At 43.4% G+C, this 22,050-nt stretch overlaps 1 protein-coding gene and 1 pseudogene across 1 annotated transcript; both read right to left on the minus strand.

The window, feature by feature from the left end:
• Position 1: 1 nt before the first annotated feature.
• On the minus strand, positions 2 to 14,766 carry LOC129840389 (26S proteasome non-ATPase regulatory subunit 14). The gene is made up of 11 exons (XM_055908223.1): positions 14,634 to 14,766; positions 13,859 to 13,908; positions 12,029 to 12,100; positions 11,802 to 11,921; positions 11,609 to 11,679; positions 11,248 to 11,398; positions 1,489 to 1,596; positions 1,300 to 1,374; positions 873 to 998; positions 270 to 332; positions 2 to 176 (listed from the first exon to the last, which is right to left on the minus strand). Exons 2-11 carry the CDS (start codon positions 13,904 to 13,906, stop codon positions 78 to 80), a joined length of 933 nt encoding a protein of 310 aa, XP_055764198.1. The 5' UTR covers positions 13,907 to 13,908; positions 14,634 to 14,766; the 3' UTR covers positions 2 to 77.
• Positions 14,767 to 16,388: 1,622 nt separating this feature from the next.
• On the minus strand, positions 16,389 to 21,972 carry LOC129840691 (motile sperm domain-containing protein 2-like; annotated as a pseudogene).
• Positions 21,973 to 22,050: the final 78 nt, after the last annotated feature.

The raw sequence follows: 22,050 nt of genomic DNA on the forward strand, positions 1-22,050 counted from the left end.
CTACCTTTCATACACATTTATTTTTATAAAACAAAACAGAGTTAGAATATGAACAGTTAAATGCAAGAGGGGAGGCTTCACTGAAAGACCACAGTATCCAACATGGCGGCTAGGCACTGAACAATGTTGGACGTCATCAGGACGTCGACGTGCTCCTCCAGGTGCCTCTTGGGATCCTGCGAGAAGAACGCAGTTAACAGGTTAAGGAATGGGCATTTTTGATGATCGCCAAACAGATGTTGCATTCAGGTTACAGCGAGGACGGATACCTGCTTTCCAACGTTCTTGATGGCCAGCTGCTCAGGGGTCATCTTATCCTCTTCTTCGACAGCCTGGGATAGAACACAGGGACATTGATTCTCACTCAGACATTAACATTTAAAGCTGGGTCTTGTTCATTATGGCATGTAAAGTAAAAAACATTTTGCAACAGAATATGAAAAAGTGTGGTTTATTTGATTTGACCTTATAAGAAACACAGAACATACAAACATCAGATGCATCACACCTGGCCAGACCGCTCACTTTCAATATTTCAATAATAAATCATTCCATTTTCCTTTGTGTTAATGATGGTGCATTGATTGATTTCCACGTTTTTAGTTTACGTTTTTTCAAGACGAGAGATGAGAATAGAATCGTCCAACCCATCAGGTATCTCACTACCACCCCATACACCATGCCTAGATCTTGAAAATGAGTGTTTCTGATTGGACAAGTCCAGGTAGTCACTCCCTGTTTCAGTCCATTTTCTTCAATTTGAATACTAATTAACACTACCCGGGATAACTCATGCAGTTTGCCCACGCAGACCCCTGGTCTCAATACTTCCAGGCCCTTCCACTTTCCCCTTCTGATCCCGGCTTACTCACCTTGTTGTAGTTCTTGGCCAGCTCCAGCATCTCCTTGACGATGTTCTCGTTGAGCTTGCAGTGCTCGCTGTAGTCCTGCAGGGTCAGGCCCTCCATCCAGCTCTTCTTGTGCAGGTTCAACAGCATCTGGGAGGTCAAGGATCAAAAGTCACTCAAGGATCATATATTAATGTGGCAACCAAGAGAGGATAGAGGCACCGTGTACATATGTTGAACGGTCGCACAGACGATGACATCACCTGTCATTCAGGCAGGACTACATACGGGTAGGCATATTATGAAATGTTACTCTCAGTGGTGTAATTATAACTAACTCATTCAACTACGACAGTCAACAGTCCTCGTCTTTCTCTGATATTCTACACTCCCCTTAAAAAAAAGATGTCATTTTGACATAGTATAGTAGATTTTCAGTAACTTCTCACACCTTTTGCTCGAGTTCATTTTTCCTGTAGTTGATGGTGATGGAGTAGTAATGCCTGTTCAATCCATGGATCAGAGCCTTGGAGGAGGACAACAGATGATTGAAATAAGAACAGAAACTCTACATTCACTTGCATGTTAAAAAACACAGAGCTGGTCAGATGTGTGCTGGTCAATGGCGCCACGGTCTTACCTGGATGGAGGGCTTGTTCAGATGCCCCAGGTTGGAGGTGGTTTGCCTGGGCTCGTGTCCCAGAACCATCATGTTGGCATTGATCAGCCGGAACGCATCGATAACAACCTGCCCGAAATAACAAAAAGGAACCACGTGTTATCTCACAGAGAGCAGAGGAACGGTGTCCGCGTCGATTTCAATTCAATTCCTGAGCAGAAAAATAAAATATATATGAAAAAATTTTAAGCATGCCAAGTAAGTACAACACTGTGCTTTGGATCTAAGCCATGAGGGTAACGTTAGTGTGTGAGAATACTGTGAAAGGGAGAGTAGATGACTGGGGACGGAGGGAGATGGTACCGTCCCTGATCTGATGTTCACTAACTGCTGTAACCAGGCTGTCACTCCAGATGTGTGTAAACCACACCGAAACCACAGCCATGCCTGAGTGCAGTTCATGTCCCTAGTCACATCCTATTACTAGGCCCTAAGTTGCATCCTTTCAGGTGAGTAGACATTGCATAGTCATAGCAAGGCAAAGATATGCCAACATGCTATGAGGCTCTGCCAACTGCGGTTATGTGTGAAAGCATGACAGATGAGTGGCTCACGGTTACATTCATGTTAAAACATTGATGAGGATGATGGGTTTATGGCGGTCCTGACTTATTCATGCCTTTTTTACTAGATGTCACCCTGAGACCTGTGTCCATAAATCACTGTGAAATCGTTTTCCTACAAAGCATAGGAAATTAGTGTATTAAAACACATTTAGCTCCTTTCTCTCACTGGTCTTGGCTGCGTTAGCCAAAGATTAAGTACTCGACTTTTAATACCCGCGTCGCTCCAAATTAACTCTAGGTTATCGTGTCTTGTGAGGAAGTGGGTCACACGAAGGAAAGGTGCCCGATCACCGTGAAATGACTGGCATTATTGTTATGTTCAATCTATGTGGTTATATAGGCTGCTCATTGAATGGACCGTAATGTATTGTGTACAACGATATTCCGAGCGGCAGACAGAGTGACGAGAGACGAAGAACGTGACAGGGAAGCAGGACACTGCCATGTTCTGAGCATATCAAGAGTAGGCTACATCTTCCACCAGCAAGACTTGGCCGGGAGACACCCTTTCCTCTAAGGCAGAGGGGTGAAACCTGCTAAAAACACAAATATTTCAAAACGAGGATTAGCAAATGTGCCCTGGTATTTGTAGGTTTGTAAAAATGTAATGTATATATTTTAATATTCTCTCTCTCACACTTGGGTGGCAAAATATTATTAAGACTAAAAAGGTTTTAAACCATCCCCTCGGTCATCAACACAATACTCTTAATAGCAATCTACTGAAATATCTTTATGAGATCGCCTGTGCTTAGAAACCATTTCTAATGTAAAACATGGGAGAGCTAACTTTCATTTCTAGTGGTGCACTCTCCTCTGAGCGGAGATCACACGTTGAGATGGAATTGGCTCTCACACCCACAGACAGCTCCGTGGAGGTGATAATAGACAGCTCCCCGGAGCACAGAGGCAGGAGGAGATGGAGGAAGTGCCATATGGGGCCCGTGAGGGTGGAAGAGAGAGAAAGAAACATAACAAGGAAAGGAGGGTGGTGGGGATGGGGGTGTATGATCACTTCTAGATGAAGACATCTCAATCCCAGGAGATGTAAGAGTAAACAACCCTACACGGGCAGAACGCTGTTAGCTAAAATCTCTAACGATTTGAATTTCCACCCAATCAATCAATCACTTGATTTTATGATTGGATGGATTGAAGTTTGCAGCCACGAGAAAGTCAACCTGTCACACAATTTGCATACAAATTCAATTAGAACATTGCTGAATAAAAAAGATAATCAAATCACCAGCCCATTCACAGCATTGGTATGTGCCATCACAATCATGGTGGTTCATGGATGCAAACTGATGAAGGCCCAAAAAGAAACATGCAACAAAAACAACAAAAAATCTGTGTAAACGCCTGTTCCCATTTTCTATACGTGTGCTGCACAAAAACCGGAAAGTCACACCTCTACTCAATACGTCACATTGAATTTAGCTTCACACTTTTTTACTGTATAATAGAAAAGGCTACTGCAGAAAATAGCTGATTTGCTCATACCCAAAGGCCTACCTGTGATCGGGCAGGAGGAATGTAGTTAGGAATACAACTGCATAATTATCTACATTTACATTGTGGCAGTAAGGGGAAGAAACACTAGGCCTATATGAAACCATCTTTAGCCTACTCTTCAGACAACTTTACACACATAGCCTACACTCACACCTTCTCTCTCTCTCTCTCACACCAAATGTTAGGCACCAAACAGAATTTAAAGTGAAACTGACAGCGTTTGAACAACTTTGCAGATATGAAACAAACAGACAACCATAATATGAAAAATATAAAATTCCCAGTTTATGCTTCAAAACCAGCTTTATAAGACTTTTAAAAAATAGGTTATATTTGACTCAGAATTCCATGGCAGTACAGTAAGGCATTATTGGCAGATTAGATGGATGCAGTTCAATGGATGATTCATATAATTCACCAATACATTTCTTGGTCGTCCAAAATATATTGCTAGCAGGTTGTAAATCAAAACTGGCCTGGGTACATCGTTTGCTGCCTCCACCCATTTGGGGTGCACTGTTTCAGTGACTGAATATTTTTAACAAAAACTGACGACTGTAACTAAGGCTGGGAATGTCAATACAATCAAACTACACTGTCGCGCCACTCATCTGCCACCATCACATCACGTTTCAGCATAATAATACACATCCCCATGTCGCAAGGATCTGTACACAATTCCTGGAAGCTGAAAATGTCCCAGTTCTTCCATGGTCTGCATACTCACCAGACATGTCACCCATTGAGCATGTTTAGGACGCTCTGAATCGACGTGTACGACAGCGTGTTCCAGTTCCCGCCAACATTCCACAGGCCACAATCAACAGCCTGATCAACTCTACGCGAAGGAGATGTGTCGGGCTGCATGAAGCAAATGGTGGTCACACCAACGTTGAGATCAGCAAACCGCTCACCCACACAACGCCATACACGTGGTCTGCGGTTGTAAGGCCGATTGGACGTACTACCAAATTCGTTGGAGGCTTATGGTAGAGAAATGATCATTAAATTCTCTGGCAACAGCTCTGTGGAGATTACTGCAGTCAGCAAGAAATGTGAATCGCTTTGCTATCTAGCTATGTTGAATTTGAACAACATCCACAGTTAGCATATCGCTTAGTTCCGTTTGTATACATTTGGCATTGATCAAATTGGCGGGCAGGCAAGTTCCCATTCAGTTGTCAAAACGTGAGTTGGAACAAGCATGCATTGGCAGGCAAGCTGCAGAAGGATGAGCAGGCTAATATTCCCCATCATTTATCAGTGCAATTGAGACGGCCAACTAGCTGAAAAAGTTTGAGAGGGTTTCTCTAATGTTCCCTCGTTAGATTTTAGCGCATCACATTCTGGCTAGCTAGTTGTTGATCTTATTGTTGTTAATGTGCATTGGCAACTGAGTGAGCGAGCCTACATTTTCATGGTTGTTTGATCAGTAGGACTGAAGTTCCTAAATGTAAGAGGACTCCCGTGGTATTTACAGAAATCCATTCAGGTGTATTTTATGGCTTTTGGCAAATGCGTTCTAATGATATAAAGTCACGCTGTTGCTACTGCCTGGTAAAACACAGTCCAGTTCAAATTGAATGACGGGTGGCAAATGGCTTATTTGCATATAGGCCTACGGTAACTCTGATTGGATAATTATTACACGCTGCAGTAAATACAAACGCACGGCCGCTTTCCCACTTTCACAAATGCCACTTTTGACTATACGTCACTCGCAAACATTCTGTGAATTTATGAAAACAACCATATCTAAGCGCTCGCTTGTCAGAAAATGTAAAGCAATGGTGTTATATTCTTCCTGGGGGTGTATCTGATCAGATTTTAATAAGACTTATGTTGCCAAAACGCCGTCAGTTCCAATTTAAGGAACACCAGAAAAAGAGACTGATTTTTGATTCAGATTTGATTTACATTGATCAGGAATCCTACTGTTGAATCATCTCTTTGAGTAGGCCATCTATCCCTGTTTCCAGTGCCAAATGTGCATAGCCAAGGTACCATGCTAGCCAGATAACATCACTAAACAAGGTTTAGTTTTTGGTTCGCTATCAAACCAAACACTAGGGCCCGTGAGTAGTTTAAAACCGCCCGCGTCATGGTTAAAGAAATTGTACGTAGACGAGAGGGTGTGTTAAACTACTTTTTTAGCACCGCTGTGCCTTGGTTATAGGTACGAGGCAGAGTACCGTAGATCAGCAGTCATGTTGAAAGTTGTTCTGCACAACGGGTTACCAATTAAATAAAAAAACAATACTTTTATAAATGAATTCATAGGCTACTATTTCATCCCTAACTAAAATAAAGGCCTAGCCCCGACACATCTATGGTTGCTAGCCAAGCCGGCTGGCCGTTCATTCCATCAGTTGTTGCAAACCAAATGGTAGAAATAATGTCTAGATGCCTTTTACAGTCAAGGCATTGGCTTACTGAAATTATTTCCCTTTGCTTGTAGCCTAACATTTGGTTTGCAACAACGGGGGTTAGTACAAACGTTGCAGTCCGCCTCTCGATTTGCAACATCGTTTTTTGGGGGGTATATTTTTACCCCCTCTTTTCGATCTTGACTCATCGCTGCAACTTCCCAACGGGCTTGGGAGGCGAAAGGTCGAGTCATGCGTCCTCAGAAACAGGACCGACCAAACCGAGCTTCTTAACACCCGCTGCTCAACCCGGAAGCCAGCCACACCAATGTGTCAGAGGAAACACCATCCAACTGAGGACGAGGTCAGCCTGCAGGTGCCGGCCCGCCCTCAAGGTCACTAGAGTGCGAGGAGCCAAGTAAATCCCCCTGGCCAAACCCTCCCCTAACGACGCTGGGCCAATTGTGCACCGCCCTATGGGACTCCCGATCACGGCCGGTTGTGATACACTCCAGGATCGAACCTGGGTCTGTAGTGACGCCTCTATCACAGCGATGCAGTGCCTTAGACCGCTGCGCCACATTATTTCAATATTGAAATTTGATCTCCACTGTCTTATTGAGAATTTAACTTGTCAGACTTCCCCGTGATAAACCGTTTTTTAGTATGGCTTCGAAAGCGTCCCAACCAATCAGAATGCTTGTTTTAACCAACCCCTTGTAGACTAAATTATATAAAATGTGCACTAATTCATGGTAGAAAGGGGAGAAAGTAGCTCTGGGAAATATGGGGTATAACTTGAGTGGATTGGCCTAAAATCTCACGGTTTTCAGTGATGAAAGGCGCAAGTAGGACTGTCACTGTGCTCTTTTTTCCCCCACTATGGCAGTGGCACTCAGAAGCTGTGTGACAGCAAAGCCTAGTCAGACTGGCCTGCTTGCTCTTACAGGTGAAATGAAAAGATACTATCCACTTCGTGAGCCACTCCAATAACTAAGCAAATGTAACAATCTCCATCACTGTCAGCTCTCTATCACAGCTAAATTACATTTTAAAACTGATGGAGATGCACAGAAAGTATGGCGGGAGAGAAGCAGCTGAGTAGGCTATCGGCTGGTTAGGAATGCAGCTGGCTGCTCACAACAGTCACAAGTGATACTGGATGAAGCACTCATTCTGATATGACATCTGACATTTGATATTCTATTTGTAGGATGCGTAGGGATGCATTCTGTGCTCAGTTATTCATTTCGATATGCGAAACATACACCATTATTCATTGTTAAAAGTACTGGCACATCATGCGCCCTACATACACTGTTGTGCAGTTACCTGCCTGTGCTACCATGCTGGGTTTAGCAATAAAGCATCCAAGCTACTCCCTCGTTTCCTCCAACGCTGTGTCTCCAGCCTGCCTCGCTACTCACTGGACCCTATGATCACTCAGCTACGCATGCCTCTCCCTAATGTCAATATGCATTGTCCATTGCTGTTTTGGTTAGTGATTGTCTTATTTCACAGTAGAGCCTCCAGCCCTGCTCAATATTCCTTAGCTAGCCCTCTTGTTCCACCTCCCACACATGCAGTGACCTCACCTGGTTTAAATGGTGTCTCCAGAGACAAAACCTCTCATCGTCACTCAATGCCTAGGTTTACCTCCACTGTATTCACATCCTACCATACCCTTGTCTGTACATTATGCCTTGAATCTATTCTTCCGTGCCCAGAAAGCTGCTCCTTTTACTCTATGTTCTGAACGCACTAGACGACCAGTTCTTATAGCCTTCAGCCGTACCCTTATCCTCCTCTGTTCATCTGGTGATGTAGAGGTTAACCTAGGCCCCGCAGCACCTAGCTCCACTCCCATTCCCCAGGCGCTCTCATTTGTTAACCTCCGTAACCATAAAAGCTTTGGTATCATGCTTGTTAACATTAGAAGCCTCCTCCCTAAGTTTGTTGTATTCACTGCTTTAGCACACTCTGCCAACCCGGGTGTCCGAGCCGTGTCTGAATCCTGGCTTAGGAAGACCACCAAAAATCCTGAAATCTCCATCCCTAACTATAACATTCTCCGACAAGATAGAACTGCCAAAGGGGGCGGTGTTGCAATCTACGGCAGAGATAGCCTGCAGAGTTCTGTCTTACTATCCAGGTCTGTACCCAAACAATTCGAGCTTCTACTTTTAAAAATCCACCTTTCCAGAAAAAAGTCTCACCATTGCCGCTTGTTCTAGACCACCTTCAGCACCCAGATGTGCCCTGGACACCATATGTGAATTGACTGCCCCCCATTTATCTTCAGAGCTCGTACAGTTAGGTGACCTAAACTGGGATATTCTTAACACCCTGGCCGTCCTACAATCTAAGCTAGATGCCCTCAATCTCACAAATTATCAATGAACCTACCAGGTACAACCCCAAATCTGTAAACACGGGCACCCTCATAGATATCATCCTGACTAACCTGCCCTCTAAATACACCTCTGCTGTCTTCAACCAAGATCTCAGCGATCACCGCCTCATTGCCTGCGTCCGTAATGGGTCTGCGGTCAAACGCTCCCTAAAACACTTCTGCGAACAGGCCTTTCTAATCGACCTGGCCCAGGTATCCTGGAAGGATATTGACCTAATTTTGTCAGTAGAGGATGCCTGGTTATTCTATAAATGTGCTTTCCTCACCATCTTAAATAAGCATGCCCCATTCAAAAAAATGTAGAACCAGGAACAGATATAGCCCTTGGTTCACTCCAGACCTGACTGCCCTTGACCAGCACAAAAACATCCTGTGGCGGACTGCATTAGCATCGAATAGCCCCCGCGATATGCAACTTTTCAGGAAGTTTGGAACAAATATGCACAGGTGGTTAGGAAAGCGAAGGCTAGCTTTTTCAAACAGAAATGTACATCCTGTAGCACAAACTCAAAAAAGTTCTGCCACACTGTAAAGTCCATAGAGAATAAGAGCACCTTCTCCCAGCTGCCCACTGCACTGAGACTAGGAAACACTGTCACCACCGATAAATCCACAATAATTGAGAATTTCAATAAGCATTTTTCTACGGCTGGCCATGCTTTCCACCTGCCTACCTCTACCCCAGTCAACAGCTCTGCACCCCCCACAGCAACTTGCCCAAGCCTCCCCCATTTCTCCTTCACCCAAATCCAGATAGCTGATGTTCTGAAAGAGCAGCAAAATCTGGACCCCTACAAATCAGCTGGGCTAGACAATCTGGACCCTCTCTTTCTAAAAATTATCCACCGCAATTGTTGCAACCCCTATTACTAACCTGTTCAACCTCTCAAGTCATCTGAGATCCCCAAAGATTGGAAAGCTGCTGCGGTTATCACCCTCTTCAAAGGAGGAGACACTCTAGACCCAAACTGTTACAGACCTATATCTATCCTACCCTGCCTTTTTAAGGTCTTAGAAAGTCAAGTAAACAAACAGATCACCGACCATTTCGAATCCCACCATACCTTTTCTTGATATGCAATCTGATTTCCAAGCTGGTCATGGGTGCACCCCAGCCACGCTCAAGGTACTAAACGATTTCATAACCACCATCGATAAGAGACATTACTGTGCAGCCGTATTCAGAAGACCTGGCCAAGGCTTTCGACTCTGTCAATCACCACATTCTTATTGGTAGACTCAACAGCCTTGGTTTCTCAAATGACTGCCTCACCTGGCTCACCAACTACTTCTCAGACAGAGTTCAGTGTGTCAAATCGGAGGGCCTGTTGTCCGGACCTCTGTCAGTTTCTATGGGGGTGCCACAGGGTTCAAACCTCGGGCCGACTCTCTTCTCTGTATACATCAATGATGTCTCTCTTGCTACTGGTGATTCTGTGATCCACCTCTACGCAGACAACACCATTCTGTATACTTCTGGCCCTTCTTTGGACACTGTGTTAACTCATCTGGAGTTTAGTTTCAATGCCATACAACTCTCCTTCTGTGGCCTCCAACTGTTCTTGAATACAAGTAAAACTAAACGCATGCTCTTCAAACGATCACTGCCCACACCTGCCCACCCACCCAGCATCACTACTCTGCACGGCTGACTTAGAATATGTGGACAACTACAAATACCTTGGGGTCTGGTTATACTGTAAACTCTCCTTCCAGACTTACATTAAGCATCTAATCCAAAATTAAATCGGCTTCCTATTTCGCAACAAAGCATCCTTCACTCATGCTGCCAAACATACCCTGGTCAAACTGACTATCCTAATGATCCTTGACTTCAGCTATGTCATTTACAAAATAGCCTCCAACACTCTACTCAGCAAATTGGATGTAGTCTATCACAGTGCCATCCGTTTTGTCACCAAAGCCCCATATACTACACACCACTGTGACCTGTTTATACTACCCACCACCAAAGCCCTTTATACTACCTACAACTGCGACCTGGCCCTCGCTTCATATTCGTCACCAAACCCACTGGCTCCAGGTCATCTATAAGTCTTTGCTAGGTAAAGCCCCGCATTAGCTCACTAGTCACCAAAGCAGCACCCACCGGTAGCACGCGCTCCAGCAGGTATATTTCACTGGTTACCCCCAAAGCCAATTCATCTTTTTGCCACCTTTCCTTCCAGTTCTCTGCTGCCAATGACTGGAACGAATTGCAAAAAAAATAAATCACTGAAGCTGGAGACTCATATGTCCCTCACTAACTTTAAACATCAGCTGTCAGAGCAGCTCACAGATCATTGCACTTGTACATACCCATCTGTAAATAGCCCATCCAACTGCCTCATCCCCATATTGTTTTTTTGTTTTTTTGCACCCCAGTATCTCTTCTTGCACATTCATCACTCCAGTGTTTAATTGCAGAATTGTAATTACATTGCCACTACGGCCTATTTATTACCTTACCTCATTTGCACACACTGTATATAGACTTTTCTATTGTGTTATTGACTGCACGTTTGTTTATTCCATGTGTAACTGTTGTTGTTTGTGTCGCACTGCTATGCTTTATCTTGGCCAGGTCGCAGTTAGCCGAGGCAAGCGGGTGGTAATGTTAGCTTGCCAACTTAGATGCTAATGTAGCTAGCTAACGTCAGCTAGCTAACATTTATCACACACAAAGTTGTTATTTGCACTATTGAAACATACATGCTTCTCATCAACTATAATCACAGCATTATTTTGCAGCCAGGTTGCATCCCAAATTTCCCAACCCCCCCCCCCCCCCCCCCCCCTACAAAACGTAGAATAACGTTGAAATGTGACGAGTTTGCATGCCTGTGGTTATTGGACGTACCTTTCCTTTGACGCTCTGGATGGGGTCCACCACCACGGCCACTGCTCTCTCCGACAGGGCCTCGAAACTCTGCTGGGTGTTGATGTCAACGCCTGACAGCCAGCAGCCAAATCCGGGGTGACTGTGGTACCAGCCCACCACCATCTCTGGTCTAGTTGGAGGAGCCACCGCACAACCACCTCAATTATTTTAGTTCAACACTATTACTGCACAGATGCCTTTCTTTGTGTCTATTTTACACATTTCTTTGTTTTATTGTTACAAATGACATCTGTGTGACTTTGTCCTGGAGATTCTATACCAAACCAATAGTGGCGTACTAACTAATAATTTTTGCATTAATAAGTCCATATGCATTTACCTGCCAGTCTGCTTAAGCATATCCAACATTTTAGCTTGGAAGACGGGGTCCACGGCCTCCACACTGACACCCTATTGGAGAGAGAAGTGCTATTACGCAAACACCGGTGGAGAAAACGTCACATGTATAACTATAGAGTTACATCAACATTGTCCTGCGAGGTCTGTTGGTGGAAATGGCTGGGAAAACGTACAGTTCCTGACTGCGGCATGGCGAACACGTCAATCACTCGCACAGTGTAGTCGTCCACAAACTCGCCCAGCATCAAACCCATGACCTCCATGGGCACACCAGCACGCCCGTGCTTCAGCATCTGAAGGAGATAGAAATACATGGTGCGACGTAGACGACTGCCATGGACACACATGTAACGAGTTGGTATAAATTATAAATGGCAACTACTGTTTATTTCCTTCTTACCTTGAGCAGTGCCAGTGAGGAGATGTACACCTGCTCTGCAGTGTCTACGGCGGGGGCGTCTGTAGGTGGGCCCTGAGGGGAAAATAACAGCTTTCAGGCTATAGTTTACTATCACATAGAGGTGGTTAGGATGACAAAATACAGCTTCACTGCAGTTTATGATATATTAGTATTATATTATTGACAAACTGATGATCATTGTTTAAAGGTAGACTCAGCGTAATGACATTGCCACGAGTGGCACAGCAGATATTGAGATGAGCGAGATGCAAGACTTCGCTTTCACAGTGTCTGTGCATGACCACGGGGAAGTTGAGCCTCGTGCTTCAACGCTCTTAGTTGTTGCGGAAATTGACCAACTATGCTGTTTACTTTATGCTTCTACATCATATCGTTTTGTATACCTGTAACATATTTTGTTGACAATAAACATCACCTTAAATTTGACGTTAGCCTAGCCACTAGCCAGTGAAAAACCCAGCAGCATTGCAGTTCTTGACACTCAAAATGGTGTATCTGGCACCTACTACCATACCCCATTCAAAAGCACTTAAATCTTTTGTCTTGCCCATTCACCCTCAATGGCACACATCCACAATCCATGTCTCAAGGCTTAAAAATCGTTCTTTAACCCGTCTCATCCCCTTCATCTACACTGATTGAAGTGGATTTAGCAAGTCACATCAATTAGGGATCATAGCTTTCACTTGGTCAGTCTGACATGGAAAGAGCAGGTGTTCCTAATGTTTTGTACACTCAGTGTATGTTCAATATCCTGAAAGTAATATTGTAATTTAAACGGTGATCTGAAACCCTGCATGTCAGAGAGGAAGAGGTTAAAAGAAGACACCCCCCCCCCCTCCCTATTTTTAACACCTCTGTAGGGTGCCAAGGCAGCCACTTACTGGAGGTGTTAATTGGCAAATTCAACGCCAGCCAGTCGGGAGCAAGCTCCTCATTGGCCTCGCCTTGCAATGCTTGGCCACTACGAACACAACAAAGTGGGCTCTTTTTATTTCTCTCACCAAAGAGCGCCCCAGGCCCTTTTGATTGGGCAGGGCTACACTACTCTAAAAACATGTTCCAACAAAGCATGCTCGATAATAGCGCAAGGGAGACACTGCAGTGGTTAGTCAGCCTACACCATAATTCTTTACTTTCGATTAGGCTACTTAGAATTTGTTAATACATATTGAACAGAATGCCTTAATCTATTCTCACTGTCCAGTTCACATGAAAAAGAATGTTTAGAGCTAATAGGCTATAGCTAGGAAAACTATTCAACTTTGCAGAGGTTATTGAGTGAGGCAATTGGCTCCCGAGTGGCGCAGTGGTCTAAGGCTCTGCATCAGTGCAAGATCCATAACTACAGCCCCTGGTTCGAATCCAGACTATCACATCCGGTAGTGATTGGGAGTCCCATAGGACGGAGCACAATTGGCCCAGCGTCACCCGGGTTTGGCCTGGGTAAGCAGTCATTGTAAATAAGAATTTGTTCTCAACTAACTTGCCTAATAAAGGTTAAATAAAAAAATATATAAGTAGGACATTTTTATAACACTAACTCTTAACCTGATTTTGTGGGCTATAGGGCAACAGACTAATACTTACAATATTTAAGACAGCAGAGCTGTGCCTGCCTATTCCACCCATCTCAAGTCAGAATCACTCCCTGTTTGGTGATCAGGGATAAGATAGGTGTTGTAGATGTATAGCAAGGATGGTTATAGCCCAATATTAGAGCTCTGATTCATTATTGAATTAATGAGACACGGTCTAAAGGCATTCCATAGCGACAGCGTGCGAGATAAGTCATGGCTGAAAACACACCTGACCCAGTCCGGGCATTCCTCCTCCAAGCCTCAGCAGCCTATCCATTTCTGTTGAGGAAAATAAACAGCAATGAACGTCAACCCTATTTATCATCTTCAACCCGATTACTTGCATTGTTGTTAGATAGTAAACTACAAAACAGTTGTTAATCTATTTAACCAAAAGGCAGTAAAAAGAGCAGGATGAAATGACATGATGGCATAGTTTGCCAGCTAACGTTAGCTCTCAGACAATATGATTTTGTGACAACGCCATCTGTTTCACAGGTAGCTAGCTTTTTTTCCTGATTAATCTGGAACGTCTGCTTTCAGACAGTACCATCTAGCTATTTTTCCTGACTATTATATAACTAGATACATTAAATTGTCTCATCACAAATTCTTGATAATGACAGTCAAGTGACTACGCTAACTAACGACGTTGACAGTTAACGTTAGCTAACGTTACATATTATAGGTAGTTGGCTAATCAAGGTAATGTTATCCACCAGAACAAATAAAACAAATGTTAAAACGCGGTATAACAAATTCTTAATAAAGAGTGGTCCCTGTCAACTAACCAACATGTTTGACTAAGTTTGCTAACGTTAACCAGATAAACTGCCTTAGCTCGCTTGCTAGCGGTAACGTTAGCATAGCGACAGTTAGCTAGCTAACGTTAGCTCTTTCATTGCACGAGAGTCGAAAACCCGAACTAACTAGATAGCAACTTCTTCGGCGTGGATTATTTTCTGCTAGGGTAGTGACAAACATTTGTGGGAGTGCGATCTTACCTATTCAATCTGTCAAAATGGTGTAAAGAATAGTCGCGTGTGATAACTATTGAAGTCTAGCTTGCTACAATGAATCAGCCAGAATTCCTCATTCAAAACAAATTCGTCGGAACATTGGGTACTTCCGGCGCCTTGATGACCACTTCCACTCTCCGCTACATTCTGCTGTAGTTCGCTTTCTAGAAGCAAGGGGGAGCTGAATGCAGCTGACTCGGTGTCCCTTTAGCTGCACCAGCTTGTAAAGCAGTTTGTGCATTTAGTACAGACCCAAATTGATGCTCAAAGCACCAAATATTAGTATGATACAAACTAGGCTAACAAACCTGATCCAACCTTTGGGAGAATGTATTATTGCCATTGTCCCTAGCTATCAATGTAGGCATCCTAGTGCAGCCTGCTATCATTGTCACATCATATGATTATATTCCCCTGAGATCTGTAGCTTGTTTGTCGTGCAATGACTAAAAGCTGTTTTTGTTCTGCTTCCCGTCTCACACAATATATAACTGTTGGTCCCCCCATTTCCATCCCTGGGGTTTTGACACATTGTAATTAGCTTCTTACTACACCCCCACAATGGCTCACATACTCTTCTCTTTATGGATTTCTAGTATAACCAACATTTGGGTGGCAGGCAGACATAGCCTACACAGAATGAGGACACATTACAAAACAGTTGTGGAACATGTTCTTTGGTTTCAAGCCAAGACCAACCAATAGCTGATATTACAGCTCATTAGTCTCCAAAGTGTCCAATAGAAGTATAAGAAATTGGTTTAAGCTACAGAACCATTGTCAACAATGACAAATAGAAGATGGGGGCAATACGATCACCACTTAACAATCACACATACTTTATCTAATGTGCCAGTTGCTGTAGATCTCTACATCTGTCCTTGGAAGGTCGTACCTCAGCATCAAAGGGGGAGTCAAATAGTGAATCACACTCAATTAGTATAATAACAGTCAAGTAATCAAGCAAACACAAGCAAACTACACAAGCAAACTACCAGTGAGAGAAAAAAACACCTAGTGATCACATCTGTCACACGGAATGCGTGTCAGCCATTAAATCGTCTATCTTTGTCTGAGGTGTATCACCAAGCCGCCATGTCCCCAGCTAATCAGTGGAGGTGTTGGCAGGAGAACGTTTGTTTCTCTCTCCATCTACACCTCCCTCCAGAACGCCTGTCACATCAGCGGAGGTGAAAGGTCACCCCGGCGCCATCTGCTCATGGCGGGGGTCCTCCGCCAAAAGATGCCAACCACACACTGTGCAGTAGAGTAGACCAATTAAAAACAACGTTGCCTATTTCGTTCCGAAAAATGTATGAACGTGTCACTCCGAAATCCCTTGAAGTGAGTTGGATGTGGGGTGCATAGTGACAGACAGGTGGTTTAAAAAACAACCCTTTGATTACTTCCGTAAATATCTCAGAATGTGCATCAGAGCACAATTATTTTTGCATTGGTGTCAATGGGGAGAGAAGTGAGTGAGTGTTATTATCTTTTAATCAAATCAATAAATGTGTTTATTTCATAGAGTGTATGGAGGTATTTGGTTGGTTCTGCTTCTTCAGCTGAATCGAGGGAAAATGCTACAGGACTGTTACAATGTAACAACTAACGTAAATTACACTGTGAAAACACCAAGATGACATGTTGGCTATAAAATTATATTCATGGTCTTCCATTCATATAAACCATTAGTAAATAGTTCAAGTTAGACATAATTCAGAAGATAGGTTAAAAAGGTCCAAATGCAGTTGTTTTTATCTCAATATCAAATCATTTTCTGGGGAACAATTAAGTACCTTACTGTGATTTTAACTGAAAACATGGTCACCAGGCAGGCTAAAACTCCATACCATCAAAACGGTCATGGCGAGAAGGGCTCCAGCTTTTGTCAAATTAATGTAAAAAGTTTCCAACCGTAACCTAATTCTCCTCACCTGCTACGAAAAGTCAAGTCTAACATTAATTTGACAAAAGCTAGATCCCTTCTAGCCATCACCCACTCAAACAGCTCTTACACTAAAAGGGCATTATCATTACTTTCATAATTTCACAGTATTATTCCAACCTGATAGTGTGGAAATATAATTGTATTCAGTGTCCAAAGGCCATAGAGTGAATTGCGAGTAGTTCCTCATATTTCTGCTCCAATCAGAAATCCACTTTCATCCTGACTCCACTGTAACTGGTCCTTTGGTCTTCTTCCTCCACTGTAGGAAAGTTTCAAAATGGCCACTCCCCAGTGTACTGTATGTAGAGGGTGGAGAAACCCAAGGCCGTCAGTGCAGTCACCAGTACAGTCAAGAGCTTCTGCCACCACAGGCAGCGGTCCATCTTCTGTTCCAGCCTGGAGCTGTTGGCCACCTACTGAAAGAGCTGGGGGAGGAACAGAGGGCACCAACAGCAACCGGGGCATATTAATTTGGCACCAAATGGAAGAAAACAGACCGAAACATGGTGGGACTACCTGCCCTTGTCTTCAGTTGCAAAACATTTAAAGACGTTTTCCCTTCCATATGGAACACGACCCAGGTGAAGTATCGGACCTTTTTCAGACCACAGACTGACTTCAGATGGACTTGATAGATTGAAAAGCATTTCAGTAGGCAAAGATAATAGTAAATATGTAATTGTCCTACTGATACATTTGCATAATAAGGATGTGTGTGTGTGTGTGTGTGTGTGTGTGTGTGTGTGTGTGTGTGTGTGTGTGTGTGTGTGTGTGTGTGTGTGTGTCAGTGTCCGTCGCCTGAGGTCACAACTCACCGTGGTGTGCTTGTCTTGGTAGCCATTGGTCTCCATTTTGTGAGACCTGTCAGTCTAAGGGCTAAGTGCTGACTTGATGCCCTCCAGCATGCGACACCGCAGCCTGAAGGTAAAGAAAGTCAAAGACCATTGTTGAACAGTCCCTGCACATGCGTCCTCGAGGCCTTGTTGCCTTTGGTGACAGTCAACAAACCAGTACTCATAAAAACTGGTTTGAGTTGTGTTCTGTGTGTCTACAATGGATGATGCTACCTGTGCTCCATTATTTTAGCCTTTGGAACGCCCTTCCAGAACTGGGCGAGTTCTGTGCTCCCCCCACCGCTACTTGGCTCCATCTCAGCAGCCATGACTAAGAAGCGATCCTGAGGAGAACACAGGAACCCTGAGGGCCAATCAGAGAGGAGGGAATTCGACCACAAACAATCAGAGGACAGCAACAATTCCACATGGGCTAGTCCTTGACCTTCTCAAAACCTGAATGGTGGGTTTGTATTACATAGAGACAGAGGAGATGGAAGAATTAGGGCTACAATATGTAGTACCTCCATGCAGGGACACAGTGATTTCCATATCTCGCCCGCCCCACAACTGCTACTGCTTGGCTTCACCCTGTACTTCTCTGGGGTTGTGGTCCGCACCTGCGGCAAAACACAAACAACGGTGCTCTCATACAAGTATATTGTAATGATGCAATCACACACTTAAAAAGAGCAACATGAGAACTGACCTTGAAGGCCACTTGGTTTTTGGTGACATTATTAAGCATGATCAGACATCTCTTCTCACCCTCTCTGTGGCCAAAGCACAACTCATCATCAGGACTGGAAAGAGAGAGTGAGAGTGTGGGAGCCACATATCATCTCCGTCTAGCTGCCTCATACAGTGGCCTCATAACCTTGAAAGGTAGTGTGAGGTCTGTGGTTGGAAACTGTGTGACTCAATACATTTTGGAAGTGCTTACACTATACTGTGTGTATCAGGGGAAATACACAGAATCCAAAGTTAACCTGATATAGAGTAAGGTGCCTTTGAAAGTGACGGTTGGCCTACGGGATCCTTTCCATCTGATGGAGCCATCATTGTCCCCATCCTGTGCCAAGTATACCTGCCTCAGACAAATAGAAATAAAGGACACTAATGTTACTGTTACTGATATCATTCAACGCACTTATGAGATTCGAAAGTGTAACAAAGCTCATTATTAAAACCAAGTGGCGTCGTAAGAGGAACGAAGGACAACATTTCTGGTTCTGAGTGTAGGAGAGCTCGGCTCCAGGGTGTCCTTGGCCTCCAGGTCATCATCCTTTGACTCAGTGTCATCCTCTTGTCCGGTCTCTGATATGGGGTTCTGGAAGACGTCATCAGGCAACGGTGGGTAGTTGAATTTGAATGGGTCCTGGGAGAAAATCAGAAAAGAACTCCATAGTAAATGCAATGCATTTGTATTACATCAATTATTTATCAATGTAGTATAACGTACTGATGATGAATTCTGGCAAGGTGTGTGTGTATACAAAATAGTATTGGTTTATGTACTGCATGCATGATACCAGCAGATGGAGTTGTTTGTATGCATGCAGGTACGTGTGTGTGCACATACACAGTAGCTTTACATGAGAACATGGATGTATGACTCTTGTATGTCAGTCATGTGTCTGTCTTGTGCATCATATGCACTGCACTGAAAGTAACGCGCACGCATGCTGTCATGTTAGCCAATGGGCATACACAGATGTTTTAACATCTGCATGTGCTTATGTTCTCAGTAGATATTTGGATGTATGGGGGTCATTGTGACCATTAAGTGGTAAGTTACACACAGTTCCTCCCAAGTAGGACGCGAGGTGCTCCCCATCAACATAGATCTGGATGTCACTCTTGGACACAAACTTCAGCTTATCGATGGCGTCTTGACTGAGCATGTCCTTCACTATTTTCAATGCCGCTATATATAGAAGATGGAGGGAGTGTAGTTAGTAGTATTGACTGCAACAGTGACATTGAGTGGAAGCATAGCATTTTCTTCTTTAAGTGACTCACCATTCATGATCCATGGCATCTCGTACAAGAGCATTTTGGCTGAAATGAAATAGAACACATAAATCATAACACAATTCATTTTACATTCTCTGTAGGCAATAAAGGCATGCAATTGAGTTCACTGAGTCCTTTTACACTATGGGACCAAATGCACCACCAGATGGAAGCCACAGGCGGCTGGTGGCAGCTTAATTGGGGAGGACGAGCTCATAGTAATGGCTGGAAGGGAATAGATGGAATGGTATCGAACCCATGGTTTCCATGTGTTTGGTACCATTCCATTAACTCCATTCCAGCCATTACTATGAGCCGTCCTCCCCTCAGCAGCCTCCTGTGTTGGCAGCACACCAGAAGAAAGGGATTTTTACAGAGCAATCTAGGGTAATACACTTGGAAGCAATTGATTATATATTTGATCAAATCCATGTCCTACAAGAGAAAAGAGAAGAGAGAATTCCTATCGTTCAAATAAATATTTTCAACAAATAAACCAATAAATCTTTCAACCCGGCATGTGAGGAGAAACTTATTTTGAAAGCACACAGCTGTACTGTATGTCTCCTGACATATTTTGAGCCCCAAGCTAAGACATGACCTAGATTGGGCAACGGAGAATACTTTGTCTCAACGTACTCCAGACAATGCTACTGTTTATACCATCTTATGCTCCTAAGAAACCACTTTAGAGAGAAAAATTGTATAATACATTTAATAGTCCGCATCGAGTACTTCAGAGATTGCCATCTACTACATGTTTGTGCTTGTCATGCAAAAGGGGAATGAGAGGAGAGCAGACATCTTACAACACAGTTTAGACCCGCTTCGGACATGTCAAAGATCACAGTGAGGGGAATCCCTGGTTCCCGCCGGGCGTAGCTCTCCAACCAGAAGGCCACGTACCTTTTCTTCTCCGTGCAACTTAACCCTGAACCAGACTGAGCAGACAACATACGTTTAAACCTCAGTGGCCTTCAAGGCAGATATCCAAAATTGCTCAAAAAGACAAACTGTAATCCACCATACAAAAATTCAAGATTGCCAATCCCAATCGTAACTTGAATTGTGTGTGTACCTAAGTCAGGAAACTACAATCTGAAAAGTGAGATGCATAGAAAAATTATCACAGCACCCCAAAGAGGATGAGGCTTTTACAAGCGATAAAATGATGAGGGTGGCCATAAATTAGGTCTCAGAAACAACATTTTCACAACAGAACCTTCTTGATTGTCAGTGTTTAATTATTATTATTAACTACATACAGTTTGTTGCCTTCTTTATCGTAGCGGTGGAGATAATGCATGCCAGACTCAAATAGAGACTTTTGAACAGAGCTTTCATGATGTCTGGAAGACAAAGGAATATTAAAAAATGAATCAAACCGGACTATCAATGCTGTCTATAATAATAATAATACATTATTCTTACATATTATACTTATATAGCGCTATTCATTACAAAAATACATTTCAAAGCGGGAAACATCTTATCAACACCATCATGTTCAACCAGTGGAAGTTTGTGAGCAATTTGCAGAATGCACAATAACAGGGTATGTGTCCTAGCCAAGCTATTCTACTGTTCTTTGTTGGAGCTATATATTCATTAATACAGCTATACATTATGTATCCCTGTAAAAAAAAAAAAAAAAAAAATCCCTGTAAACCAAAGGTCAAATCCACCATTCAGTTTGAAATCTTTTCTCCACTTAAGACTGTCATCGATCATCTTCAAGGTGTCCTCCACCACAGTGGCGCCATTCCAGATAACCAAAACATCATCCTTCCATAACCTGTCCACATCCCTGGAGTCATACTTGTCTGGTGAGTCTGTGGGAAAATGGATGACACTCACTATTATTAGTCTGTGCGTTTGTGTGGTACATTGAATCCAGTTGAGCTGCAGTGCACTGCTTCTATCTTTAAAACAGTGTGTGATAGTTTCAGGTTAAAGTACTCGACTTATGATTGGTATGGACAACTATGCAGCGTCAAAACAGTGGCATATACTGCACCACACACACCTGGGTTGATATACACTTCAAACGGTGTAAATGCACATAGATTTCAGTGTTCTCGGGAGAAATGTTTGCTGTTGTTGCGCAATCCTACTTTAGCCTACTCGTACACAAACAGCTGTTCCAGGACTACAAGTAGACCAGAGCGCTCACCTTGTACATATTCGATACGAAATCGTTTTCTTGTTTCCTCTATGTTCTTTTGAATGTCCTGTACGAGAGGAAATGTTTCAAAATATCGCAAATTCTACAACTAGCATGTCAACTTTTACTGTTATTATTAGGCTTACCTGCTATGATATAGCCGATATTGCGTCTGTTGTGCTCAAAAGACAAGAAACCAATTGGTCAGGACGTGTACCTGACGCGCTGTCTGGGAGGAAGTAGACCATGATGTTTCAATATGTCAGCTGTTACTGACAACTAACAGACAAACTGACACTCCAAATGCTTAAAAGCCACAATTCCATTTCGACAGTCTGACCCTGCCACTTTGATTGGTAAAGGCAAAATGGATGCAATGATTGTACAGTATGAGGTTGGATAGTTTACAACATATTTTGTAGTAAAAAGTATAATGAC

This window comes from Salvelinus fontinalis, chromosome 41 (genome assembly GCF_029448725.1).
Source record: "Salvelinus fontinalis isolate EN_2023a chromosome 41, ASM2944872v1, whole genome shotgun sequence".
NCBI classification, from domain to species: domain Eukaryota; kingdom Metazoa; phylum Chordata; class Actinopteri; order Salmoniformes; family Salmonidae; genus Salvelinus; species Salvelinus fontinalis.